At 37.8% G+C, this 26,821-nt stretch overlaps 1 protein-coding gene across 1 annotated transcript in view; it reads left to right on the top strand.

The window, feature by feature from the left end:
- EPM2A (epilepsy, progressive myoclonus type 2A, Lafora disease (laforin)) overlaps nt 1-26,821 on the top strand; it is an 81,877-nt gene that overhangs the window by 26,737 nt on the left and 28,319 nt on the right. The window contains exon 3 of the mRNA XM_004674134.2: nt 11,383-11,557. Within this exon, the coding sequence (XP_004674191.1) occupies nt 11,383-11,557 (175 nt within the window). The remainder of the gene's footprint in view (nt 1-11,382; nt 11,558-26,821) is intronic.

The raw sequence follows: 26,821 nt of genomic DNA, 5'->3' as shown, positions 1-26,821 counted from the left end.
AAAAAGTCCACTTGTAGAGCTTAGTATGTGAGTCCTTGCTGACTTCTACTGACATTAAATCTTAGATATGTGATGTAGTTTTATAAGAGTAATCTTGTCCCATAACAAGAAAACAATTCTTTAGTAACCTAAGAAATTGTTAGTTTTCACTTGTAAGAAGAACATCAATGTGATCTATAAACTGTTATAGTCACCATATTCTAGATAAGTGGAAGGACCTCTTTGAAGAATCAGGTAGTTCAAAAGTTGTTTAAAAAATTTAATGTAGGTAGAGCATCAATTTTTTAAAGATTTATTTATTCATACAGACCTGGGGTATAGGTCAAAGGCTCAGGGGCGGTGAGAGGCTTCACCAGAGACAGAGTAGGGAACAGAACAGGCAAATCAACAAAGTACCCTGCTGAGGGGAGGAGCCGGTGGATCAGGAGAGGTCTGCTGCGCCATGTGGGTCACCTCTGGGGCAGGCGGGGATCGAACTCATGCTGAAGTGGCTTTAGTTTCTTAGTGCTGTGCTTTAACCCGGGTTGGAAGGACTGGGAGAGACTCTCGAGAAGACTAGGAGTTGTTATTGAGTTGTTGTTGGATACTCACTGTGCTGGGTCCTGTGTTAAGTCCTTTAAATGGATTATCTAATTGAATTCCCTCACAACAACCCTATGAGGTAGAGAGAACACGGATCTGGTTTTCACAAACGAGAAAGAAAGCAGAGATACAGGTCACTTAAACGACTTTCTCATTCCTAACAACAAACAGCAAATAGTGTAACTCGGGCCGAGTCAGCCTGGGTCTTGCGCTCACGCACTTAATGACTCTAATACACTTGCTTCTAGGAGAAAAGTATTGTGGAGCCAACAGAGGCGAACCTCCGCAGAGAGTGATGACTGTCAGTAAGCGCTCAGGCAGGTGAGGAGAGATGGAAAGTGAATCCGGCCTGAGACCACTTCATTTGAAATCTTTTCAGTGGAGTGTTGAGGGCAGATGCCAAATTATCACACACTGAAGAGTTAACAGGGAAGTGAAAGTTCCAGGAGGAGAGGACTAACTAGGGGAAAGATGAGGATGTAAGAGATGATGGCAGAGCAGAGACAACCAGAAAACTGCAAAAGGAAGAACAGGGAAATGGAAGGCTGCGAATGGGAGACAATTCTGAGAGCATGAGCTAGTGCAAGCCACACACAATCAAAACCAGACAAATCACCTGCACTGTCTTCTCTTTTGATAATTTTCAAGTTTATTAAAGTGCTTTCAGCTTGACTACTGATTTATTTAAATAAAAAGGATTTACAATAAAAAATGTCATGCATTGGTCCTTTTGCACTAAGCTAGGTAGACATATGGACCCCAAAGAAATGTGGGTTATCTTCCAACAGGATGTGTCAGATAAAGATGATGTCCTGAAACTGCCACTGTTTCCATCAGTGGCCACATTAACATTTGTTTCTCCCAACTTTGTCCAGCTTACAGGCACTAGATTTGCCTGGAAACAGTGGCATGAATCCCTCTGACCAATGATGGGAATCTCATTTTCCCAAGGCTGCCAGAGTCTGAGGATGCCATGTCAACCAGTTCTGGCTCATGAGCTGTAAGAATCCTTTTGGGTGAGGTTCCCAGGAATCTTCCACTTTCCTCATGAAAAGGAGAGCGGACTCTTCACCCTTCTCCATGGCTCCGGTCCAGACATGAGGCCTGGCGGTCACCTCTGAAAGTGAGGTGACAAAATGACAAGGCAGTCAGTGTGTGAAGGACAGATCACACATTCATTAGTTTAATGAAACAAAAGTGTTTCATTAAACCTTTAGTTCATTTTCTAAATGACCCGGTGGAAGACATATTTTACGCCAAAACAGTTACCTACTGTGAACCTGCTAAAGTACAAGTCTTTTGAGCTAGTTGGGTTTAGGGTGGGTTAGGAGAGAAATCATCCAATGTTCTTCAGGTTTCCTTGGGGGTATATGATTATTCTGTTTTGTTTTTGTTTTGCATCTAAATGTTGGAAACTCTTGAGCTATGGCAATGAAGGAAGTTACCCACGTCTGTTCCAACATTCTTTGACTTAGGACAATGATGGGTGATGTCATGGGCTCACGTTTGTCATATGAAGTAGTAAACCCTGGCTAGGAACATTTGTCTTCTATGCTGAATCCAATACAAATATGGGTGCTTATCTGTTTTTATATTGGGACTTGGCTTTGTGTTCAGACAAAGAAACATAATGAAATTTCTCATCAATTCTGGGAGTGCTGTGGAGAAAAAAAAAATGTCCTGCCAATTTAACAATGAAAGACCAGATACTATGATAAAAATTTTTTAAATGGCAGGAAAATCAACAGTAAAAATCATTAGCGTAATTAAGTAAAAAATTTGTCAACACATAAACAAATATCTACAAGTGACAGAGAAAGTAAATGCAGTATCTAGCATCTTGCTTAATCCCATGAGTCAAGGCATAATTAGCTACTAAAAAATTGGATCACTTAAAATCAGGTGGTCAAATCTTTTGGATTCACTCTAGATTATTGTCACATTGCATGAATTATTAATAACATCATCTTATTGACTTGAATCAAGCCTATTAAGAACAATCTACGACTCAGATTTTCTCTACAAATTACATAACGGGAGCTCTATTGCATTTAATTTCAAATGTAAGTATCATTATCTGATAATGCCATTGTTTGGGATGTTTGAGATGCTTCCCATTTTGAGAAGCCTGCAGCAGCATGAATCACTAATTATTGCAAATCTTTGGCATTTGGAAGAATTCTGAGTTCTTCAATGATGGGCGTGGAGTTGGTAGTTCTGTTCTGTTGTCCAAGTCATGAAATCCAGTTGTTTTACTGTGCTTGCTTTAGAATTTGGGAAATAACATAGACCCCTCATGAGTCCATATTGTGTTGTCACTCTACCAATTGAAATAGGTTTATTCTTATCATCCACTTCCTGGCATGAATCATACTCATTCATACATTGTTTTGCTCTTTGTTATGTATCTAAAGCATAGCCCATTGTCTTTCACAGCTTGAGACCCATCCCCTCCACTGCAAATGCCTTCTTAGTAATTCTGTCTCACAGGGACGCATTTGCCTCCCTTTCCAGTCTTAACATCTGTATACACACCACAAATCTCTCATAGTCTTTTTTTCCTGGTGAGTCAATTGTTTCTGAAATGCATCTCAACATAGCATCCAGTCTTCATTTAACATGGCATTGGAGGTGAATTCTTTTTGCTATCCTTGAGTATTCTGTTCATGTGGCAATATCTTATCTAGTTTTAAAATTATTCTCATCAGTTAGTTCAGTTTTGTCTCACTGACCAATTGCTTTGTATAACCTTTGTGTAATCGACATGGGTCCATTCATTTCAGGAATTGTGTTTCATATTTGATCTACCTCAGATTAGCACAGGACTGAATACGTAGTACTGAGTTCCCAGTAATAGTTATTAACTGAATTAAATTCTATAATATTTTGTATCTGTGAGTGTATTAGTCTGCTCAGGCAACAAGAACAAAATGCCATAGACTGAGTAGTTTGAAATGACAGAAATGATTTCTTTACAGTCTGGAAGATGTGAATCTCAGTTCAGGGTACTAAGAAGCTTTGGTTTCTGGTGAGGCCTTTTTACCTGGCTTGCTGATGGCTGCCCTCTGTGTCTTCACAGGGCCTCTCCTCTGTGCCTGTGCTGAGACAGACACCTGTGTGGCTCTTTCCCTTCTAATAAGGACATCAATTCTATTGGATTAGGGCCCCACCATTATGGTGATTTCACTCAATCATAATCGCCTCCCCAAAAGACTGCCTTCAGATGCAGTCACATTGGGAGTTACAGCTTCAGTGTAGAAATTTGGGGTGAACATAATTTAATTTGCAGCAATGAGATATTAAATGGTTAGTTTTTTTTTTCTTTTTTTAAGAAAGGAACTACTGGATTTACATTTTTTTTAAAGATTTATTTATTTATTTATTCATATAGAACTGGGGTACAGGCCAGAGATGTGGAGGGTGAGAGGATTCACCAGAGACAGAGTGGGGAGCAGAACAGGCAGATCGATGAAGTACACTGCTGAGGGGAGCAGTGGGTGGGTCAGGAGAGGTCTGCCTCACCATGTGGACTCCTCCGGGGCAGGTGGGGATAGAACTCATGCGGAAGTGGCTTAAGCTTCTCAGTGCAGTGCTTTAACCCCTTGCGCCACCAGGGAGGGCCAGATTTACATTTTTTTTTTACAAGATTTTTTCCTATTATATTTCCTCAACCTGGTTTTAAGCTTCCATTTCATCCATGTCTTTCTCTAATCAGGGAATTTCCCTTCTACTATTTTTTTTGCTTTGTATGAATTGGTAGGTGCTAATTAAGTTTTCCTTCAAATTCGTAACTGGAAGTGATCTAGGCTCTTGTGGGAGTTCTACCTGAAAGATTCCTCTGGAGGCTTGGTGGAAATCCAACACTAAGCTTTACTAATCACTCCTGCTGTTTCCTTTTTTTTTTTGCACACCCAGGCTTACTTTTACACCCTGCTACCAAACAGCTATCTCAACAACTTTTGCTGATTGTTTCATTGGATTTGAAATATGTAAATGACTTTAGGCCTGACTAGTAATGACAACAAATGAGGCCAGACCACAGGCATGAATGTGCCCACTGACTTGTGATTTATCACATTAGAGTCTTACACTGAGCATATCATTTATGACTTAGAAGTGTTGGACATGTTCACATGCACTCCATAAGTACCCAGGCTGTGCATCCCATGTTTCATCTTACCACTTGTGTAAAAGCAGTCATCACCAATAGTAGTTTTTACCTTGAAAGGTAACCACACACCTGGGTATGCACGTGTACACACGCACATACACGAGTACACACATGTGCACACTCACAGTACACACGAGTATAAATGTGTACCCCTGAGCCAGATGTTTGATTCATTACTATAATCACAACGCTGTATCGCATGTTTTCCTTTGTGAGCCTCCACACTCTAGCCTCTTTCACAAATAGTGTTTTCCTATCTATTACAGAAAAAACCTTTTTATCTCTAAATCTGATTCCTGCTTTCATCATTGTTAAATGGATCACTTATTTGTCTTTGTGGACATTATTTTTTGGAAAACAAAAAGCCCTTAGAGCTCTTTCCTGAATTTTCTTTTTTATATTAGATTTTTTTCTCAGCTGTAACTCTAAGTGTAGTACTTTTTACTATATTGAAACTCCTTTTATTTTAATATAGGATTGTCAAGCAGCTACTGATCTTTTGTTTCTACCTATCTGGGTTAGCATAGAACTTTTTTAATATTCCCAGGAGGTCACTGATTTTTAGTAGCCTAATTTTATTACTTTTGTCATTAGTATGAAATACCTTCTTACTTAAAATGGCTGCATTCCTTCAATCAAATGAGCAAAAATCTTATAAATAAAAAGTTTCTATTAAGATACATCCTAGGTCTTGTATTATTCATCATTTCCTTGTTAGATTCCATGTTTTTCTTCACTAACACTCTATTCTGCACTGTATGTATAGATTCTGGAAGCTTATAAAGATTGTAATTGCCTTGGGTTATATTGTAAATGTGGTCTTCCTTCCTGGGTTGATCTATTGCCAGCCTTTCTCCTATGACTCGGGAGAAGAGGATCCCCTCTGAGTGCTGTGTATCAGGGAAGGTTTATATCCTCATGGCTGTCCTTGGCTTTGTTCTCCTGTCTCTGCTCTGATCAGCAGACACGCCGCCTTGTGACTTTGCTTTGGTTGTTCTATATAAAATATAGCCAGAGTCTAGTTTTTGAAACTGTTTTCAGTAGTGTAGAGCATTTTCTCTCAACCCAAGAAATAAGTGTGAGTGAGCTGGCTATATTAAAATTTGGTTAGGAGATAAGGGAGGGTTATTAGTGAAGGGTAAACTTCAAATTAAATATTGAAATGCTTGCATCTCCGTGCTCTTTGATGTCCCGATACCAGGCTCTTTTGACTGTGCTCTTGACCTTCTGTAGCCTTCCACCTGGACCTTCTCTCCTTCTCTTTTCTCCAGGTCACGTTTCCTTCTCCTCCTCAGTTTCTACACCCTTTCCACATCCTCTTCTTCTGTAGTTGGACCTGAGCCCTCTAGTCCATGATGAAGGAGTGTTCAGCTCTTTTCTTCCTTTGCATATTGCAGTTTATCAAACTGTCACATTGGGACACAATCTACTCTCTCAAAGAGGCAGTTAGATGAACAAACAAAAACATTTTTTGACCAGTAAAACAGAATATTAGAATGTCAAAAAGAATTTTTATTTTTTTTTACATCATTCTTCATTTTGTGCATTTTTCCATCTCAGTTGCAATCCCCGTGGGCTTCCCAACACCAATTCACCCGTATGCCATCACCATAGTCCAGTGCACTCTTCCCACCCCAGTTCTGATCCCATTCCCCTTCCATCCCCACAAAATGTCTCTGGTTTATAGTTGTTCATTGTTTTCAGTTTTACTCTATTACATTTGTTTGTTTCTCTCTCTCTCTTTTTCACCACCCCTGCCCCCCCGCCCCATCCCTTATATTCCTACTATGAGTGAAACCATCTCATTTTTCTTTTTCTTTTCTGGCTTATTTCACTAAGCATGATTATAACTGTATGAATCAGTAGCTTCTGAGTAGTAACAGATGGGGCACAGGAAAGATCTGATTTGGGTGAATTACTACATAAAATTAGAGATTAATGTGTTACATTCAGAATTTATTTTCATGTGCTAGAAATAAACACCATAAAGTAATTAAACTCCAAAGAGGATAGTTTTAAATAAAATAACATGAATAATAAGTAAAATTTTAATTTTAAAGTAGACTACACAATCTGATAGGTACTGCTTGTCCAATGGAATTTCAGAACCTTAATAAAAATAAACTAATTTGACCTTGACTTGAAAATTTATAGGATTATGAAAAATAATGTGTCAGTTCTGATTTTTTAACTTCCAAGGTTTTTTACTTCTTTGGCTTTAACTGAAGTGTCCAAAAGCTGGCCTTTTATTCCTTCACATTGACTTACTTTATTTTAGTTTAACTATCTTGCCTTGGTGATCAAATGGTGTGACGGTCACATGAACTCTAAAGGAATCTGGTGCTTATTTTTACCTGAAGCAATCCTTTTGTAATGGCCAGCTCCAATCTAATCTGGTTAGATAATTGGTTCCTCCTTGCCACTCTCTACCTCCTCACCCACCATTAACCTTGTCAGAACATAGCCAGATGACACTTTTATGAGGTAGGTGAGATTTGGAAAAGTCAATTCAATTTCTAGGTGTAAATGACCACTGTAGTCATAAATAATATGTTTATATTGTCCCCTTAGGGTATTTCTATAGCTAGAAAGTATATCAGAAAGCTACAGATTTTCCAGTGTATTGGGAAAAACCTGAAAGGCTTACTTTTTTTAATCAAAGATTTTACTTTGAAGTAATGTTATATTTCTATGCTATTGTAAGAAATATTATGGAATGATTGTGTGCAAGTTTCATTGTTTCCCTCAGTGGTGACATTTCATCACCCTAAAGATCTCCCATGTTGTTTTTTTCTAATCAGATCTACTTTCCTCCTCCCTCCAGCCCCTCAGCTCCTGGCAATCATTAAAATCTATTCTCTGTCCATATATATGTATATATATGTACATATATGAGAATGTACATATTCTCTATTAATCATCTATTTATTAAAAATGGAATCATGCAGCATATACTTTAAGGAGTTTCACATTTTTTCACTAAACTTAATTATTTGATGATTCTTCCAGGCTGTTGCATATAGTAATCCTTTCTTTGTTCTTTTATTATGGCTAAATTGGGGTATGGGTGTACTTTAGCGTCTTAAGCCATTCACTCTTTGAAAGGCATCTGGCTATTTCCTAGTTTTGGACTATACTGAATAAAGTCACTACACAAATTCTTCTACAAGTTTTTGTGCAAATAGAACTTTAGTTTCTCCAGGATATGTCTGGTCCGGAGCATAAATTGGGGCATATGGTACTGCAAGTTCAGTATTTTTAAAAACCTGCTAAATACTCCCAAAGTGACTGGACCATTTTACATTTATATCAGCTTGTGACTGATTCAGTTTCTCTATATTCTCACATCCAGCATTTGATTTTTATTTTGGCTATTCTTGCAAGGGTATAGTGCTAATTCATTGTGGTTTTAATTTATATTTCCCTAACTCTAGTAATGTTGAACATCTGTATGTACTCTATGCCGAAATATCATTTTATGTTTTTCACCTTATTCTAATTAAATTGTTGAACTTTTATTGAGTTTTGAGCGTTCTTTAATATTCCATAAACTATTGTTGAATATATGGTTTGCACATATTTTATTCAAGGCTGTAGCTAGTTTATCTCAGTAGGTTTTTTTTTTTTTTGGCAAAACAAAAGTTTATATAATTTTGATGAAATCAAATTCACAAATTTTCCTTTTAGAATTGTGCTTTTAGTGTCAAGTCTAAGAATTGTCTATCCTTTCTTTTTTATTATTATTATTATTTTTAAAGATTTACTTATTTATGCATACAGAACTGGGTGCAGGTGAGAGGATTCACCAGAGACAGAGTGGGGAGAAGAACAGGCCAACTGAGGAAGTACACTGCTGAGGGGAGCAGTGGGTGCGTCAGGAGAGGTCTGCTGTGCCATGTGAATCACCTCTGGGGCCAGGGACTGAACTCGCATTGAGGAGATTACAGCCAGCTTGCAGTGCTGTGTCCTAACACATTGCGCCACCAGGGAGGGCCTCCACTCGTTTTTTCCCCCCTTTTTCTTCTAAAAGTTTTATAGTTTAACTTTTTACATTTAAGTCCATTGTGCACTCTGTATAAGTTTTTGTATGGGACTGATCCAATCTAAGAATCCATATGGTATGTCAATTTACTTATATCTTCTTTGGTTTCTCTTACCATGTTTTATGATATTCAGCATGCTAGATTTATACCTAGGTACAAAAATGGTGTTATGTTTTAATTTCAATGTACATGTCCATTGCTGGTATCTAGTAATGCAATTTATTTTGTATGTTTATTTTGTGCCTTCTGATCTTACTTAACTTACTATTTTTTAGGATTTTATTGTTTCCCTGGGATTTCTACACATAATCATGCCCTCTGTAAATAACAAGTTTTCTTTCTTTCTTTCCTTGTGCCTTTATACCTAAGTGATCATATAGATTTGATGTTGTTTCTAAGAGACTGGAGAAGTTGTAGAGATTTGATGTTGTTCTTCTTGAAACAGTTGATAGAAAGTTTCAACGAGAATTTGTGGGCCTTGAGATTTCTTTTTGGGGGGTCTTAAGATTTTGTATAGGTGCACTCAGAGATACTGAAAGCTTAGTTCCAGACCACTGCAATAAATATTGCAATAAAGTAAATCACATAATTTTTTTTTGTTTCTCCAGTGCATATCTGTATGCAATAGCATTATTTCTAAAAAGTGTCCATACCTTTGTTATCAAATAATTTGTTAATAAACATATTGACCTTCATTTCTTCATTTGAATCTTTAATCATTTTTTTTTTTTTTTTTTGCTACTAGAAGAGCTTCCCTTGATATTGATAACTGTTGATAGATTAGGGTAGTGTTTTTTGAAATTTGGGGATGGTTGTGGTAATTTCGTAAAATAAGACAAGAATGAAGTGTGGCACATCAGTTGACTCTTCCTTTTATGAAATATCTCTCTATAGCATGTAATGCTGCTTGATATATTTTACCCCCTGCAGAACTTCTTTTAATGTTGGAATCAATCCTCTTAAACCCTACGATTTCTTTATCAACTACATTTAAAAATAATCTAAGTCCTCTGTGGTCATTTCAGTACTATTCATAGCATCTTCACTTTTGTTTTCTTTCCTTAAACTTCAAAAACTATCTTTTGCTAACTTCAAACTGTTCTTTGCAGCTTCCTCCCTATTCTCAGCCTGCAGAGAATTGAAGAGAGTTAGCAACTTGCTCTAGATTAGACTTTGACTTCAGCAAATGTGTCTGGCTTGATGTATCCCAGACCACTAGAGATGTCTTTATTATCAGCAAAAGACTGTTTCACTTTCTTATCATTTGTGTGTTCGCTACACCAGTACCTTTAATGTCCTTTAAGACTTTTCCTTTGCATTCACAATTTGGTTAACTAGCACAAGAGTCCAACTTAGGACTTTCCTGGCCAAAAAGAAACCAGTGGCTGACTTCAAAGCCTCAAAGTTCAGGCTCGTGCATCTGGGACTTTCAGCTGAAATCTATGCTCCTTAACTATATGTCTTTCTCACTAAGCTTCATCTGTAACATTATCAATGTTCTGATCTTCCAGGAATGCAGCTGGAGCCAGTTAGTGGTTAGGGGAGCTGGGGAAGAAAGAGCAAAGTATAGAGTTTTATTCCACCTATTTCTGAATTTTTAGTGTAGGGGAGTTTTTATTTTCCAAAGCAGAGATAAAGCTACATAATAACAATGCATAGATTTTAGCCAAATCTTGTGGATAACTTGTTCAGTTCCTACATCAGCACTTGCTGCTTCACTTGGTGCTTAAGCAAAGGAATGACTTTAAGTGGGTGGTCTCCTAAAGACTAATACAAGTAATGTGAGGATTACAGTTTCCACAGAAATAGAAGATTAGTCTCCTATGTAGTTGATGCTGGGACAATTGTGATGTAGGCAAATGGTGTTTTCAGTGGCCTGTTTTGTTTCTCTTTTGCGCCACTCCCTGGAAAGAGGATTGTGTGTCCTGGGCTTGTGAAGTAGGCAGAAAAGAGCATGAAGGTATCAGGTGCCTGAGAGGTGGGGGATGAGGAATATCAAGTGACTAATAGCTCTCTATTTACTGGGTCTGTGACCTTGAGCAAGCTAGTTAATCTCGGTGATACTTATTTCCCATCTAAAAACAAAACCACCCACTGATTTACATGCAAAATATATTGAATGTGGATCATTTGTTTTATTCTTTATTACAGTTTATTTTTTAAAAGTTATTGTTTGAAATTACACTAAAATACTTTATTATTGATTTTGGTGATGAATTTGCATAGCAGAAAAGTCAAAGTTACAGAGACATGAATGGCTGTAGATGTCAGCTGTTTATCAGACTGCAAATTAATTCACAATGGATTCTGAGGGCACTAGGGGAACTATGCACTTTTGAGAGTGTTATGGTGCTTTGGGAAATGTCCACTGGATTAAATGAAGAAAAGCACTCCTGACATTCACGACTAACGGTCCAAATTCCTACTGCTTTCCCTTCCACAACAGCCTACTTTTTTGCTAATACTGAAATGTGTAGATGAAGCAGCTTTGTATTTATTTTCATCTTTTAATTTTGCCTCAGCTATATTTTGGCCAGTTAAGCAAAACATTGACTTAATTGCTCTGTTTGTCATTGCTTCTTCTAGGCAATGGGCCTCACCACGACCGTTGCTGTACTTATAATGAAAACAACTTGGTGGATGGTGTTTATTGTCTCCCTATAGGACACTGGATCGAGGTCACTGGGCACACCGATGAGATGAAGCACACAACTGACTTCTATTTTAATATTGCAGGCCACCAAGCCATGCATTATTCAAGGTAAAAATAGTGTCGTATTTATAGGAATAGAAGTGGGACAAGAAGGAGTGTTAGGATAGCAAGGTATTTACTGTGTGCAATACTGAGTGCCTCCCTTGGGAGGGGTGATGTTCCTGCAGGGCTTTGAGAATAAATTAGAGTGAATCACTATGAGGATTTGCTGGTTCTAGAAGTGAAGGGTCTTTTTCTCAGACTTCTTCCCTGAAATACAGACCTGAGATCAACATGTTTTGAGCAGACAGTGGAGAATCAACCTTTACATTTATGTAGTGGATTAAAACTACAAGATAGACTAACATAACTCAGGTCAACATTTTGATCTCTTAGACTACTGACCAACAAGTGAAACAAAAAAACAATGTCCTCTTTTAATACTTTATTCAGATAAAGTCATGACATAAATTATATTGGATATGATCATCTGCTCTATTTTTTTATCGGTCTTTTTTGCTTATTTGTTTACTATTATGCCAACAATATAAGGTTGTTTAAAAATTCAGACACTGAAAAGGATGCTAAATGAAAATTAAAACTCACTTTTTCTATCTTTCCACTTATTAAAAGCCATTTTTATTTTTTTTTGGGGGGGTGAGTTAAATCCAAATCTTGAAAGATATGCATATGCCATATTTGCTAATATATCAGTTAAAAGTACTCACTAGTTCCCCTCTGTGACACGAGAGAAATTTAACTCTCTTGTACTTGTTCTTTCCTGCTGTTCTCCATCATGCTCATTTAAAAAATATTCTCGTTATTTAACTTCATAAAAATGTTATTTCTTGATCCATAAATTTTTGACAGTGCCATTGATTTCCTACTATGTAAGATAACAGATTTATTGCCCTTGTGTTTTCCTCCAATTCTGTCTTTTCCTATTAACGTCTATCTCTAAAGTACCTTTACATTTTTACTATTTATAGATGATATATTTAATTGAATGGATATGAATAAATTTTTCATACTTTGATGACTTAAAAATTTTAACCAATATCCAACATTTAAAATATTTTGTAAGTATTACTTATTGTAGAACATATAGTTTGTACCATGGGCAGAGATACATTTTTTTATTTTCTTGAAAATAATATTATTGCTTTGAATTAGAGATTCAATTAATATAAACAAGGTTGGCAGGAATAGGAGATACTTAGAATACTTATCATAGTGTCAGGGAACTGGTATTCTTCTTTGATAGACTTTTCTTATAAATTCATGCGAGATATTAGCCTTGAAGTTGGACTGCATGCAGAACATGAGGAAGAGAGGACTTTAAGCGTGGTGTGTGAGCAACCACATTCATAGTTTTGCTATTTACTGCAATGGGGATGCTAGAGATGACTGTTTTGGAGTAGAGATTGAGATAAAATTCTATTTTAAACATACCATGCTGGAAATGTTTATTAGATAGCAGGATGGGAGTCAATTTGCTATGTAGAGTTTTGGGGAGAGGGTGGAAATGGAGAAATTAAGTTGGGGTTATCAATGTCTGATGCCATTCTAAGTGATGAGCCAGGTGAGATCATTTAGCAAATAAGTGAGAAATAGAAGAGGCAAAGGGAAGTGAAAATGCTGAGTCTGTGGGTCCATGAAGTTACAGGTACAGAGAAAGGAATAAGGCTCACCTACGAGATGCCTGGCACTTAGTGAGGAGGTTTATGAACTGTGTTTGTTGTGGTCTCTTATGTGAAGAGTCATGACTTGAGCTCTAGGGATTTTCTTCTACTATTTGATTATTTTTTTCCCCTTCATTGTCTTTGTTCCGTCACTAATGACACTCCCTTAGATTTGGGACTCCTTGATTTTATTTATACCCACAGTTTAATTTTTATAAAATATTTTTCATCTCCTAGTTTTAGTGCTTTACTTTTGGAGAAACCTTACTTTTTTTTTTTTTTCCAAATCAGCTATTTTTTCCTAATGTTTTGTAATTGTATTCTTAATTTTCATATATTCTTGCTTACTCTGTCATGTCTCTCTCTCTGTCTTTTGTATATACTTGCTCTGGTTTAGAAATGGATATAATCTTTGTTTTTCTTAGACTGCCTGTGAGAATTATTTTAAAGTTCTTTTCTTTTCTGGAACTCTTATTTTTTCCTAAATCAATTGCTCTCTATTCATTTTGATCTTTCTATTTTGTATAGTTAGTTTTTGAATTAATTGGTAGTTCTTATTAACTCATTTATTTTATGGAAGTAGGTACATATATACCTTTACTTGTTTCCTCACAGCTCCCCTTTTAATTTCAGCTACAAGTAAGTTTCACTTGAAACTAGACAAGGTAATATGAACTCAGTTGAAAAAATTAAATTTCATATACATACATCATTAAATTAAAAATATATGATTGCTATGGTGGCCATATTTCCCTTGACTATACATAATGTTGAAATCATTTGTGAATTTACTTAATCTGCTGAAATAGATACACCATGACAGACTATATCTTTGAGCATATGTAATAATAGAAATATCAAGCTCACCTATTAATCTGTAGTTTAGATCACCCTATAGTTTGCATAGAAGAATTTTTTGTGGTGGGATAAACCCTATCAGAAATGAGTTGTCAGAAAGTTTTCTTAATAAGACTGTCACCAACTAGCAACTATTAATCAGATATTCTACAGTGGAGGAAAGGACAAGACCAAAGAGGGGGTGGGAAGAGCACAGGGACTGTGGTGATGGCACCGGGTGAAGTGGTGGTGGGAAACTCACAAGGATTACAAGTGAGATGAAAAAGTGGACAAAATGAAGAGTAAATGTAAAAAAAAAATAAAGATAAAAATTATTCCCATTACAGACTAATTAAGAGGTTGATGAATCATTTTCCAATAAAAAAGGAAAACTTTATGCAAAAAAGGACTGTCAAAAATACAAATCTCTAATAATTGAGATTAATTTAATATGGCAGATTCAGTGAAAATTGTGTGGATTGTTCTGAATTCAGTACTGGAGCAGTAGAATCCCTGACCTCAGGATCTCTTGTTCTGTGGGAGATGAGCACACAGACAGCTGCAGTGTAGTGAGATAACTGCTGTAACAAAGTTGCATCTGCAGTATAACAGGGGACAGGAGAAGTTTCTGACTCAAGGACAGAGGAGGACTTGAACAGAAATATACAGGTTTTTTTTTTTTTCCCCCTAGGAGGGCACTAGGAAACAAAAGTAAAGGTAAGGAGAATGGCAAGTGCAAACTATAAGGAAGTCTGAAAGAGCAATATGAAACTGATCAAATACCTTGACCCAAACAATAATTTTGAGAGTAAAAAGAGGCACTTTCAGTAATTAGGGTGCAACTAATGGATGTGAAATAGGACTGTTGTGGGGATACTAGACCATAGGGTGAGCTGAGGATGAATCATGTAGGGAGAACATGCTGGTACATGTCAACATTTGGAACTAGAGAGATGCTGGTACACTTTCTGCCCTAGTGAAGGGACAGTAGAGACCTTTCAGTAGAAATTCATATCCATTACTTGGTGGGACCATGTTGAATAGTTTTGGTGGTACATTATGGTTTTAAATTTTATAATTTTGTTCAAGGTATGATATTTATGTTAAAAAAATCTAGTTCTTGCTTTTTTAATTTTTTTAAAGATTTATTTATTTGTGCATACAGAACTGGGGTACAGGCCAGAGGTGCAGGGGTGGTGGGAAGCAGAACAGGCAGATCGACAAAGTACACTGCTGAGGGGAGCAGTGGGTGGATCAGGAGAGGTCTGCTGTGCCATGTGGTCACCTCCCGGGCAGGGATCGAACTCTTGCTTAGGTGGCTTTAGCTTCTCAGTGCTGTGCTTTAACTCGCTGCGCCACCAGGGAGGGCCCTAGTTGTTGCTTTTAATGAAAAAGAGAAATTTGCTGGCTCCCCTTACCCTTTAGGTCTTTCCGTGGCAATTCAAATTCAATGTAAGTTGATCATTTATTGTTTACCAAATGATAATAATATGGTTTTATTGCTTCTTCTGGGTTTAGTTACAGTTATAGTTCATTGGTTTCATACCATGAAATATCTAGATCTAGCTCTTTCCCTCCTTCTTCTCCCATAGGCCTCAGTGACATCCCTTCTTCGTTCAATCATCCCAAGATGGTTGATGAGATCTGTATCCCACAGGCTCGTTCATATGGTTCCTGGTGCTTTAAATTCGAATGCACCTCTTTAGAAGCCTGTAGATCTTTTCATTTAAAAAGTATGAAATTTCATGAGGGTCAGTCTTGATGTGGGTATTTTATCCATTTGCTAAGGTCTCAGGGACCAGACCTTTTTATTCTGCAAACTCAGGTACTTCTTTTAAAGTAAATTTCTTGAATTATTTATTTGATGATTTCACTCTTCCCCTTTCTTTCTGGAATGCCTAGTATTTAAATATTGGAACCCTGGCCCAAGTCTTTTATAATTTACATATCCTCATATTTTTATCTTTTACTTTTCTTCCACTCAGCTTTACTTTATCACCCAACAGTGCTATTTACTTTTACATTTCTGCTATCCTTCTTTATGTCCTTGGAACTTTAATACTCGGATTATTTCCCAGTTCAGATTTGTTTAACCTTGCCCAGAGAATAAACTGCCAGTTACTGTCAGGCTGGGAGAGGGAACGTTTCCCACATAAGAAGGGGGGAAAATGTATCTGAGCATCTGGCTGCTTTTCAAACAGACTATCAACCACTTCTCCCTGCACCCACTTCCAGAAGTACCTCACAACCTTAGTTTCTGACTCCGTTGGGTTTCTGTACTACAATTCTAGACTATCGGTAGATTTTTCCACTCTTGGTTTTAAGATTTAGTTTTATTCAGGTATGTCAAATCATTAGCAACCATTTGCCTTACAACCCCTCAAGTTTTCCTGTAATTTTCCTCCTGTTTGCTGATTTCTTGTGATTTTCTGTATTTAAATTTTTACAAAGTCTTTTTATTTTTATGTTAATGTGGTTTGGTTATAAGGTCAAATTAGGTGTGTGGAATCAATTAGCTTGCAATAAAATTAAAGGTAAGTAAGATATTAAAAATATCTAACATTAAATTTGATAAACATTTCAAAAATATTAAATTCATGCATTCATGCAGCATTTCTCATTTAAATTATATTCTGTGCCCCTGACCCAGCTAAGTATCTGCTGTGCTAGAATGAGATTAAAAAAAAAAAATTCCCAACATGCTTTTCCATGCTCAGGCTGTACTTGGAACTAAAGTAAATCTCCCTTTTCAATATATTTTTTTAATGTAAAAGAATGGATATTTGCATTAAAGACACAGCTGAATAATTTAATGAGACTATAGCTGAAAAGTACTCTAATTTCTATATATTAAAAAACTTATTTCCAACAAAACACATTTCAAGAGGCATAAATTAGGCTCTATGAACATCATACTTTACACTTTTCTAAAAAAGTTACAACTTAGAAGACATGTATTGTATAAGCACATTTTGTAACCACTTTGCCTTATAAAGGGAAGATACAATAATTTTCAAAACACGAAGTATTTTAAATGCTGCAAAACAATAATTTTGTGCATTTGAAAGCATTGTTTTATCTACCATAGTTTTTAAAATGAATGAAATGAAATACTTTGGAGAGAGAGCAAGCCACTGGGGTACCCACCCACGTCTCCATACAGTTAAATAACCTGGGGACAGTCCCTTATCAGTTCTGGGTTTTAATTTGCTGCTTTGCAAAGTGAGCTGGTTGAACGAGATAGCTGCAAAAGGCAGCTTTGGAAAGAATCAAGGATTAATGTTAATTTTTTAGAATGATTTATTTATGCATACAAGAACTGGTGTGCAGGTCAGAGGTGGGGTGTGAGGGGATTTACCAGAGACAGAGTGGGGAGTAGAACAGGTAGATGTACTGAATTATCCTTGTAGGGAGCAGTGAATAAGACAGGAGAGGTCTGCTGCACCCTGTGAGTCACCTCCTTGGCTGGGGATGGAATTCAATGCTGCAGTGACTGCAGGCAGCTTCATAATGCTGTGCTTTAACCTGTTGCACCACCAAGGAGGGCCTGGATTAATGTTAAATTTTTAAAAAGTAAAGTTTAAGTAATACACTCCCAGTATGTTATATTGGCTTAACGTGACTGCACTATTTCAGCCTCTTTGGTTTTAGAATCAGGGACAAACGCCTGCAGCCTAGTACAGCCCAGATCGGTTTCCTTCCCTCATTTTTGTAGCCTGCCTATATATTCCACCCATCTTGACAGAATCTGGACTTGAGAATACACATATTTTATAGTCAGTATACAAATAATTTTTGAGAAATTCATATATATGCTTCATATTATGCTGTTTTCACATCACTTATATTTATAACAAAGCTTTGACAAGAAATAGCTTTGGAGTAAATAAAAAATAGCCACAAAATTTTGTGTGCAGCAGGACCTAATTACATTGACCTACTTCTGTAGTTCACAATCAAGACATTATTGGGCAAAGGAAGAATCTAATTTCAATTGGTATTTACTGCTGATTGAATGATTTGACATTTTTCTAAGCCATAAAAGCAAGATTATAATTGTCCATGCTAGAGTAGGAAAGAAATAGTATAATTCTCCTTCTTGTCGAGTTCTTCTGATTAGACCGTGATTTTTACTGAGTGTTAACTGACTATGTGAGAGTCTTTGAAAAACTCCTTTTCCCTATTTAAAGGGAAATTGCCTTTTTCCTATGTTCCTATTTTATGAGATAAAATGAATGGATGATGTCTTTTTCTTAGTATTACAAATATTTTTATATGAAGACATATACATCTATTAAATAAAATAGATTGTATATTTTAAACACATTATAAAATTATTGGAACTTTTTTTTAAGGTCATATAAAAACATTAGTGATAGGTGTCCTAATGATAATTAGGTATTAAGACCTAATGCAAGCCTGTCCCTTTCTTGTTTCTCAGAAATCATTTAAAACATATTTGTTATGTTTAGGAAGAAAGCAGTTTTGCTGATAGTGCTGTTGTGGAATCAGTAGTTATAAAGGGAGCATCTGCATGCTGTGCTTGTGTGTTATCAACAGTATTGTTGCTTAAATTACGATTGAAATAGCTTGGTCACAGGTGAAGGAGCAAAAAGTTTGATTGAAAGGATGTGGTTGTCAGAGCTCAGGTTGCATCTGTGGAAGGCAGGAAACAAGAAAGGGTAGTCCATTAGATAAATCAAGACAATTGGATCCTATGTCATCTTGGGGGTAAACATGCAATTTTACTATAAAAATAAAGATTTTTAACTACAGAAGAGAACAGAGCAATGAGGGAATGCAAGGTCGGGGCTGAGAATTACAAGATGGATGCTTTAATAGTTTTTTTTTTTTTTAAAGGTATAGTTTTTTTTTGTTTGTTTTGTTAAGATTTATTTATTTATGCATATAGAACTGGGGTATAGGCCAGAGGTTCAGGGGCGGTGAGAGGATTCACCAGAGACAGAATGGGGAGCAGAACAGTCTGACAGACAAAGTACACTGCTGAGGGGAGCAGCAGGTGGGTCAGGAGAGGTCTGCTGCACCATGTGGGGCACCCCAGGGATTGAACTCACACTGAAGTGGCTTTAGCTCAGTGCTGTGCTTTAACCTGCTACACCACCAGGGAGGGCCCTATAATAGTGTTTTAATGTTAATAAAAAGACCACACAGAGTGGAGAAAAGTCAGCAACTGAAAGAACAAAGGGGAGAGTCGTGAGAGGAAGAGGGCACTGGACCTTGGAGGATGGCAGTGCCGCACAGCCCCAGGCAGAAGACACTGCGGGCACAGCTCCATCAGTGCAGGGCCTTCACCACAAGGGAGAAGGCGCACTAGAAAGAAGGCCTGAGTTGTCAGTGGGGTGTAGACAGCTAACTCCCGGAGGGTATCATTTTAAATGACTATGGGAGACAGAATGTTTGGGCCAACTGAGTAGCCTTTTCCTTTGGCTTTCTGTGGGATGCTAGTCAGACCAGAAGGCAGCCTAAGTGGCACCCTTGGTCGAGTCTTGGTAGGCCTGGAATCACAGGCCAGGCTTTCCATGGCTGGAATTAACGTCATGAGCCTTCATGGAAGGTGCACTTCAGGATGCCCTCTGGGGCTGTTTCTGTTAGAACACATCAGAGGACGTCTCGGGCTTGTTCTCCGAAGGTGGCTGTATTTACATCACTTTGTCAGTTACTGATTATGATTGGCTTCAGCTAGCTAGTTTCTTAGATCATAGCCTCATCTTTGGCTGGTCAGAATGCGAAGCTGGAGGTGGGAGCAATTTAGAAACAGCCATCCTGGTGCCCACCATGCATCGTACTTATGAGGATCGATTTTGCTGTGGTCTATCTCTGTATGGTGAAGCTCTGTTATGATTGTTTCTTTATTTTCATGCTCTGATAAATTATACAATATCTTTCCCAGCCTTCTTTTCCTGAATTCTTTTAATGGTTCTCTTTGAATGTCATGGCGACTTCTTGGTCCTGATAAATGAATGATGAGCATACACGGTGATGAAAATATTAACTTAATTGATTACTCTGTGTCAACATTATTCTGAAGCACACACAGATGACATCTACTATACACTCCACTTTATAATGAAGGATTGTTTTCTACCTACACAAACCCACAGTGGGTTCTCCCCAGTGCAAAGGCAGGACTCTAGAGCACAGACTAATGAAAACACGGAGCAGATTTTAGATGTACAGGATTACACTGGGCAAGTAAAAATATGGTGATGTTTCTAACTGTGGGGGAAAGGGAGGCTTCAACAGCACCCCTCATCTCACAGAGGAGCAGCGGGGCAAGCCAACCTCTTTGGGAGGGGGGACGGGGAATCAAAGCCACCGCAGTTCTGCTTTGAGCTGGCATGGGACTCACTCCCTGGTTCTTCTCCTTGTGCCTCTGGTTCCTCTGCAGCCAGAGCTTCCGCTTTCTTACTCAGTGCTGTATGCCATCAACTTCTCTTCATCACAGACATCTGATTAAAACAATACAAAAAGCCCTGCTTATTTTTATTAGTCAGATTTTAAATTTCATTTAGTCCAGGTAAGTTTGCACAAAGTTGAATTCATTATAAGAAGGACCTAACCTTTTTCTCTTTCCCAGCACCTTTGTGTCATTTCTGGAAAAGTGACAGTTATTCCGGCATTTGCCTGGTAGTTGACCTTTGCCTCATTGTCCTTTCTTGCTTTATAATTGTGAGCCATTTGATATTTGCTTGTCTCATTTCTCCTTTCCTTGGATGGCACGTTCTCTTCCAACACCCTTTTTTCTATGAGAAACCTCTGATTGTCCTGCCTTGCCTTTCTGAAAGAATCATAATCCTCTTAATTTAGTCGCTGGCATTTCTCTTGCTGTGTCCTCAGACATGTGGCTTATACTAGCCACTGTGAATAGGCACATTGATGTAGAGAAAAGCATTAATGAGTGGATCTTCCCCTACCTACTGCAAGGTGCTAATTTTCTACTGCTCTCCAGCTATGTCAGGTGTGACTCCTCTTGCTAAATTTTATGGAAGCAGAACATATTAAGCCCCCAAAGCTCAGAGACATAAATTGGTGATCATCCAGGAATAAAAATTGAGTATCAGTGTTGATAGAGGTATGCTCTGTTACAAAACTAGCAGGTCAGTGCAAAGCATCAGGAAACATTCTGTTATGCAAAGTGAAATATACCTGCATCGACAAAGCTACTTGTATGTTTATAGTCGGTTATTCTTCATATCTTGGAAAAAGTAGACAGAAAGAAAAAAGGAGGAAGGACAAATTCGAAAATGGAATGAAAGGAACATACACTTCTGTAATAGGCCCTTTTTTTCTCAGCTCTTCTGTGGTAGCAGGTGGTAAGTGGATTACTTTTTAATCCCATTTCTTTATGACTCATTCTCTGTCTCTTAAGAGGGAAGATTTCTCTTCCCTCCTAAAATGAGACCAAAACAAAAAAAGAAAACCTGGAAATAAACTTAACTTCTTGGAGAGGTCACTACTTAAACAATTATTCAGAATACTAAATAATCTGTTGTTTTGCTGCTACCAGAGATTTGGAAAATAGGGCTTCTTGTGTCTCATTGCTTAAGTCATGTTGATTTTATTCTTAAAGATTTACTTATTTATTTATGCATATAAGAACTGGGTTACAGACCAGAGGGGTGGTGAGTGAGAGGACTCACCAGAGACAGAGTGGGGAACAGAACGGGAAGATTGAAATACACTGCTGAGGGGAGCAGTGGGCGGCATAAGAGAAGCCTGCCACCCATATGGGTCACCTCCCTAGCCACATCAAACTCTTGCTGCTGTGGCTGCAGACAGCCGTACAGTGCTGCACTTTAACACATTGCACCACCAGGAAGGGCCCGCCATGTTGAATTGTTATTACTTTAGGTCTCTTAGGAGAAAACAAAACTCAAGGATGCAGTGAAAGGGAAACAACCATTCTGAGAGCCATCAGATTGGTTGAATTTATCAACATCCTTCAGCCAGAATAATAGCTGTTTACAGCTGATGGGATTTTGTGAACTGTCCTTTAATTCAGGACATTCAAATCAGATATTGTTAGTTAAGACAATGCGAGTAAAATGGACAATACAGGTGGCATCAGGGAAGTTGGAAATACAAGTAGCCAGTTGATTATAGAAATAGAGTTGAATACCAGGTCTCAAAATACTCTTTTTCTGGTAATGTTTAACATCATTTCCTACTTAAAAAATCTAAAATGCTGAATTTAGAGTATCATTTTGAGCTCAGCAGTGTGGTAGACCCTGTTACAAATTTTCCACTTAAATACTAACAGCATTGAATAGTATTTGCTTACAGCACTAAGGTGTTCTTCACCTGGTAAAATGTTCCCATGCACTTAGATGTCCTGTTCTGAGAAATGAGTTGAGGAGCAGGGTCTCTCCCTGGCCGGAGCTAAGAATACCTGAGCAAGCTTTCTGTCCTGGTTCCTGCCAGCATTTCTAGGAAGAATTGAGAACAGCAAAAACAACAAATAAAAAAAAAATCTGGGCCCTCCCTGGTGGCGCAGCGGGTTAAAGCACTGCACTAAGAAACTTAAGCCGCTTCCGCATGAGTTCGATCCCTGCCTGCTCCGGAGGTGACCACATGGCGCGGCAGACCTCTCCTGACCCGCCCGCTGCTCCCCTCAGCAGTGCACTTCGTCCATCTGCCTGTTCTGCTCCCCACTCTGTCCCTGGTGAATTCTCTCACCCTCCGCATCTCTGGCCTGTACCCCAGTTCTGTATGAATAAATAAATCTTTAAAAAAAAAAAATCCACCCACAACTCAGTAGCCATTAAACAGCCAGCACACATTTCAAGGACGAATCGTGAGAAAATTAAACTCCGCAGTTCAGACCCTTCTGAGGTGTGGCTGAGGAATGGCCTCACAGCTGTACATACTCCAATGCCTCTGACTCCAGTTGCCACTTTTTCTGATTCTCTCGTGTTTTCTGTATTTCTAGCTTACTTCTCTTGTGGGCCTCCACGTCTATCCACCTAGGTTTAATATCTAGGTCTCTTCAATGGTGCCTCTGTTTCCTGTCATTCACCGTCCCTGTGTTTTCTAGTCCTTTTTCTCTGTTGTAATGTCCTGACCTCTTTTCTTCATTTTCTTCTTGACACTTTGTTATCTGTCCACAACATTGGATTGATCCACAAATAAACCAATATTTAAAGCATTTTCTACTTTCTGTTCTTAACATGGCCATCAATGACTTTGAGCTGCTTTCATTTCATCTTTGCTTAATTGTTGATTGGGTTATTGGAAAAGTCATGGCATATATATATATTTTTCTGTTTTCTAGGTAAAAATGCATCGTGGCTTTTCCAACAACCCAATACTTTTTGAGTACCTACCTTTTGGCAAATTTTAGACAGAAGAGATACAAAGTTAAACAAGACCTCATGTCTCTCTTTCAGAAGCAGCCCCACAATACAAAGCAATAAGATATTACTATGAAAATCTTAATCCACGTAAATTACTCATTATCTATGTTTTCCAATTTATCTTCATTAAGTGGCTTTGAGTGAAGGAAGGTCTTGAATTCCAGTTGAAATATCTAGGTTTAAACTGTAGCTTTACTTACAAAATTTACCTAACATATAATTTTCAGTCCAACTTTTTTAATAAGGAGAAAGACCATGGTATTTAAAATTTTATGAAATAAGGAAATTCATAAAAGTTTTACTTGCCTTATATTCTTATTTTCTCTTTCTAATATGTCTTTTTAACAATTATAATATTGAAGTACAGAAAAATTGGGTAATATATTATGAAATTGTGCTTTAGACTTTTATCATTATTAAAAAATAAATTTTCAGAGATTTGAGTATAAGACTTTTGTCTTACACAAGTATAGCAGTATGATTCTTATAGTAGTGTATGTGACACTTAGCTCTCCCCCCAAAAGTTGCCACCCCAAGTTACCCTGAGTAGTAAAAAACTGTCTTGCTATATGTGCAAGTCTGGTTGGATAGTTTTTTTTTTTTTAAAGATTTATTTATTTATGCATACAGAACTGGGGTACAGGCCAGAGGTGCAGGGGTGGTGAGAGGATTATCCATAGTCAGAATAGGGAGCAGAACAGTCAGATCGATGAAGTACACTGCTGAGGGGAGCAGCGGGCAAGACAGGAGAGGTCTGCCAGGACATGTGGGTCACCTCCAGGGTGGGGGTTGAACTCACACTTAAGCTGGCAGGGGTCAGCTTCGCAGTGCTGCGGTTTAACCACCGTGCCACCAGGGAGGGCCCAGGTTGGGTAATAATTTTAGATGCCATATGGAAATCTAATTGGTGGACATTATAATCTTTTAGATTGACATGTACTTAAAAATACTTAAAATTTTTTATAAATTTTTGACCCATGATATAATAACTGCTAAGAAACTACCTATGTGACTCTTTTTTAGTTTGTAAGTCAGTGACTGATAGTCCATCCCATCTCCTTGGGGAGCATAAGTGACTTAAGGCCTTGCCTACTATTTAATCTTCAATCATATATGTCACAGTAATGAAGTTTATAACCCCAAGATATAAACTTCTTGGCATATTACTTAAGCTGAAGGAAACTGAGAAATAGCTGTGTAGGCTGGGCTTTCTCCTGTGCCCTGAAGCAGGCAGTAAGATCTTCATGAGAGTGGAGGTATGCATTGTGCTGTACCCAGAGGCCAGGAACATTCTGAATTCTGAAGACAGAGAATATACCTGCTACATTTCCAACACTTCCTTAGCTCATATCCTCTTGTTTTATCATTCTACACTCAGACATTCTGTTCATCATTAAACCAGTATAAAACATTCAGGTTTTACTTCTTTCTGTCTTCATTCCTTTATGAAACGTAAAACTTGTATTAAATAAATTTGTGTGCTTTACTCTTGCTAATTTGTCTTTTGTCAATCAGATGTATAGGCCTTCAGTCAATCTAGAAAGGTAGAATGAAAATGATTTTTTTCTCCTACAAATCTGAAATTCTTTTCTGGAATTTGTATAAACCTAGAAACAAATATTTCTAAACACAATAGGAAAGTGGATATTAACTTTATTTATTATATGAAGAACTCTAATCTATTAGCAAGATTAACAGTTGATATTAATGTCATTGAAAATAAAAATCACCTTTCGATTTTGAACTTAGGAAAGTGTTGTGGTTTTTCACTTCTTTAATTTATAAAAGAGAAGTTGATTTTTCTACATATGTGGGTTTCTGAAGTAACCTTATAAAGTATGAGTCATCCCAGAGTGGATTTTTTAAATTGCTCATGAATTGGATTAAAATTTAAATGAAAGCCACATAACTTCTACCTAGAATTCAGTTGACTTACTGTTATAGAGTAAGATTAAAAAAACTATTTAAATAAGAAAAGCAGGAAAGACACCTCTGGCATTTCTGCTTTTAGAAATAAAGGAAGGAATAACAAACTAACGAAACTATTCCAGAATTTGAGGAGCTGTAATGAGGAAGAAAAATAGTGAGTTTAGGAACAAAAGTCCTCTTTTGTGCTGTCAGTGATGAATCCCAACTCCAGATTTTCATTAAAAATAGAAGCCCATGCCCTCCCTGGTGGTGCAGCAGGTTAAAGCACAGCACTGAAAAGCTAAAGCCACTTCAGCATGAGCTCGATCCTCGCCCTGGAGGTGACCCACAAGGCGCCGCAGACCTCTCCTGACCCTCCTGCTGCTCCCCTCAGCAGTGTCCTTCATCAGTCGGCCTGTTCTGCTCCCCACTCTGTCTCAGGTGAATCCTCTCACCCCCTGCACTTCTGGCCTGTACCCCAGTTCTATATGCATAAATAAGTAAATCTTTAAAAAAATAATAGAAGCCCAGAAATGTTTCAAGTGTGATAGAGGGCGTGCAGCACTGGCCAGTCACTGAAGGCTGCATCTGTAAATACAAGGCCAAGCAAAGAGGGTGAACTGACCTAACACTTGGCAGATGCAGGTGGTAGTCACTATCCAGCTCTGACTTGAAGTGTTTTGTCTTGTTGACTCGACACATTTCTTCAGCTTATTCAAAGATGTCTGGTTTAGGGCTGTTTTCTTGCTAATGCAAATAGGTTGTTTTTGAAAATGAAAATACTAAGTATAGAGTAAAGGCAGCTCATCTACTGAGAAAACTTTAGGAAATGAGTTTCCACTCTGGAGTTTCCACTCCAGACAGTGAAAGAGCAGATTAGTCCAATGAGGTCCTGAGCTGATGGGGTTTCGGCAACATCGGTGTGGGCAGAGTTGAAGGGTGCATGGCCAGGTACATCACCTGAGAACCTGGATGCCTGAGGTCAGCAGGCTCTGAGCCCAGAGTGTACATCTTGGGCTGTTTCAGGAGTGAGTGAAACGACAGTCTTTTATTAGAGCATGAAGTTGCTCTTTAAAATGAACTTGAAAATATTAACAAAAACCTGCTCCTTGCTCCTCTATTTTGAATAGAAATCTTCTCTATAGCAGCCTGAAACCCCATGGACCAGATAAATTGTTACAAAAATGCCAGTTATGTTGAAAGTCGGAGCCATGATTATGGAGCAAGTGGGTAGGAGAAGCTAGAACAGGAAGAGAAGGAACCAATGGAAGAAAAGAACTAGAAAGGAATACAGATGAGAAAAAGCAAAGGTCAACAAGAAAAACTAAACACATCCTAATGTTGAGAGTAAGTCCTGTCAGATAGGAGACACTGCTTCTGTAAAAATAAGTCACAATGTGTGCCTGGAATGAAAAAGTCAGAAAAATAAATTTTTTGAATTAAAAAATAATGGAGGGCCCTCCCTGGTGGCGCAGTGGGTTAAAGCATGGCACTAAGAAGCTTAAGCCACTTTCGCATGAGTTCGATTCCCG

The sequence above is a fragment of the Condylura cristata genome, unplaced genomic scaffold (assembly GCF_000260355.1).
Source record: "Condylura cristata isolate star-nosed mole 26May11 unplaced genomic scaffold, ConCri1.0 scaffold00001, whole genome shotgun sequence".
NCBI lineage: Eukaryota > Metazoa > Chordata > Mammalia > Eulipotyphla > Talpidae > Condylura > Condylura cristata.
The sequence above is the reverse complement of the archived record's forward strand: the minus strand, read 5'-3'. Positions and strand labels throughout refer to the sequence as shown.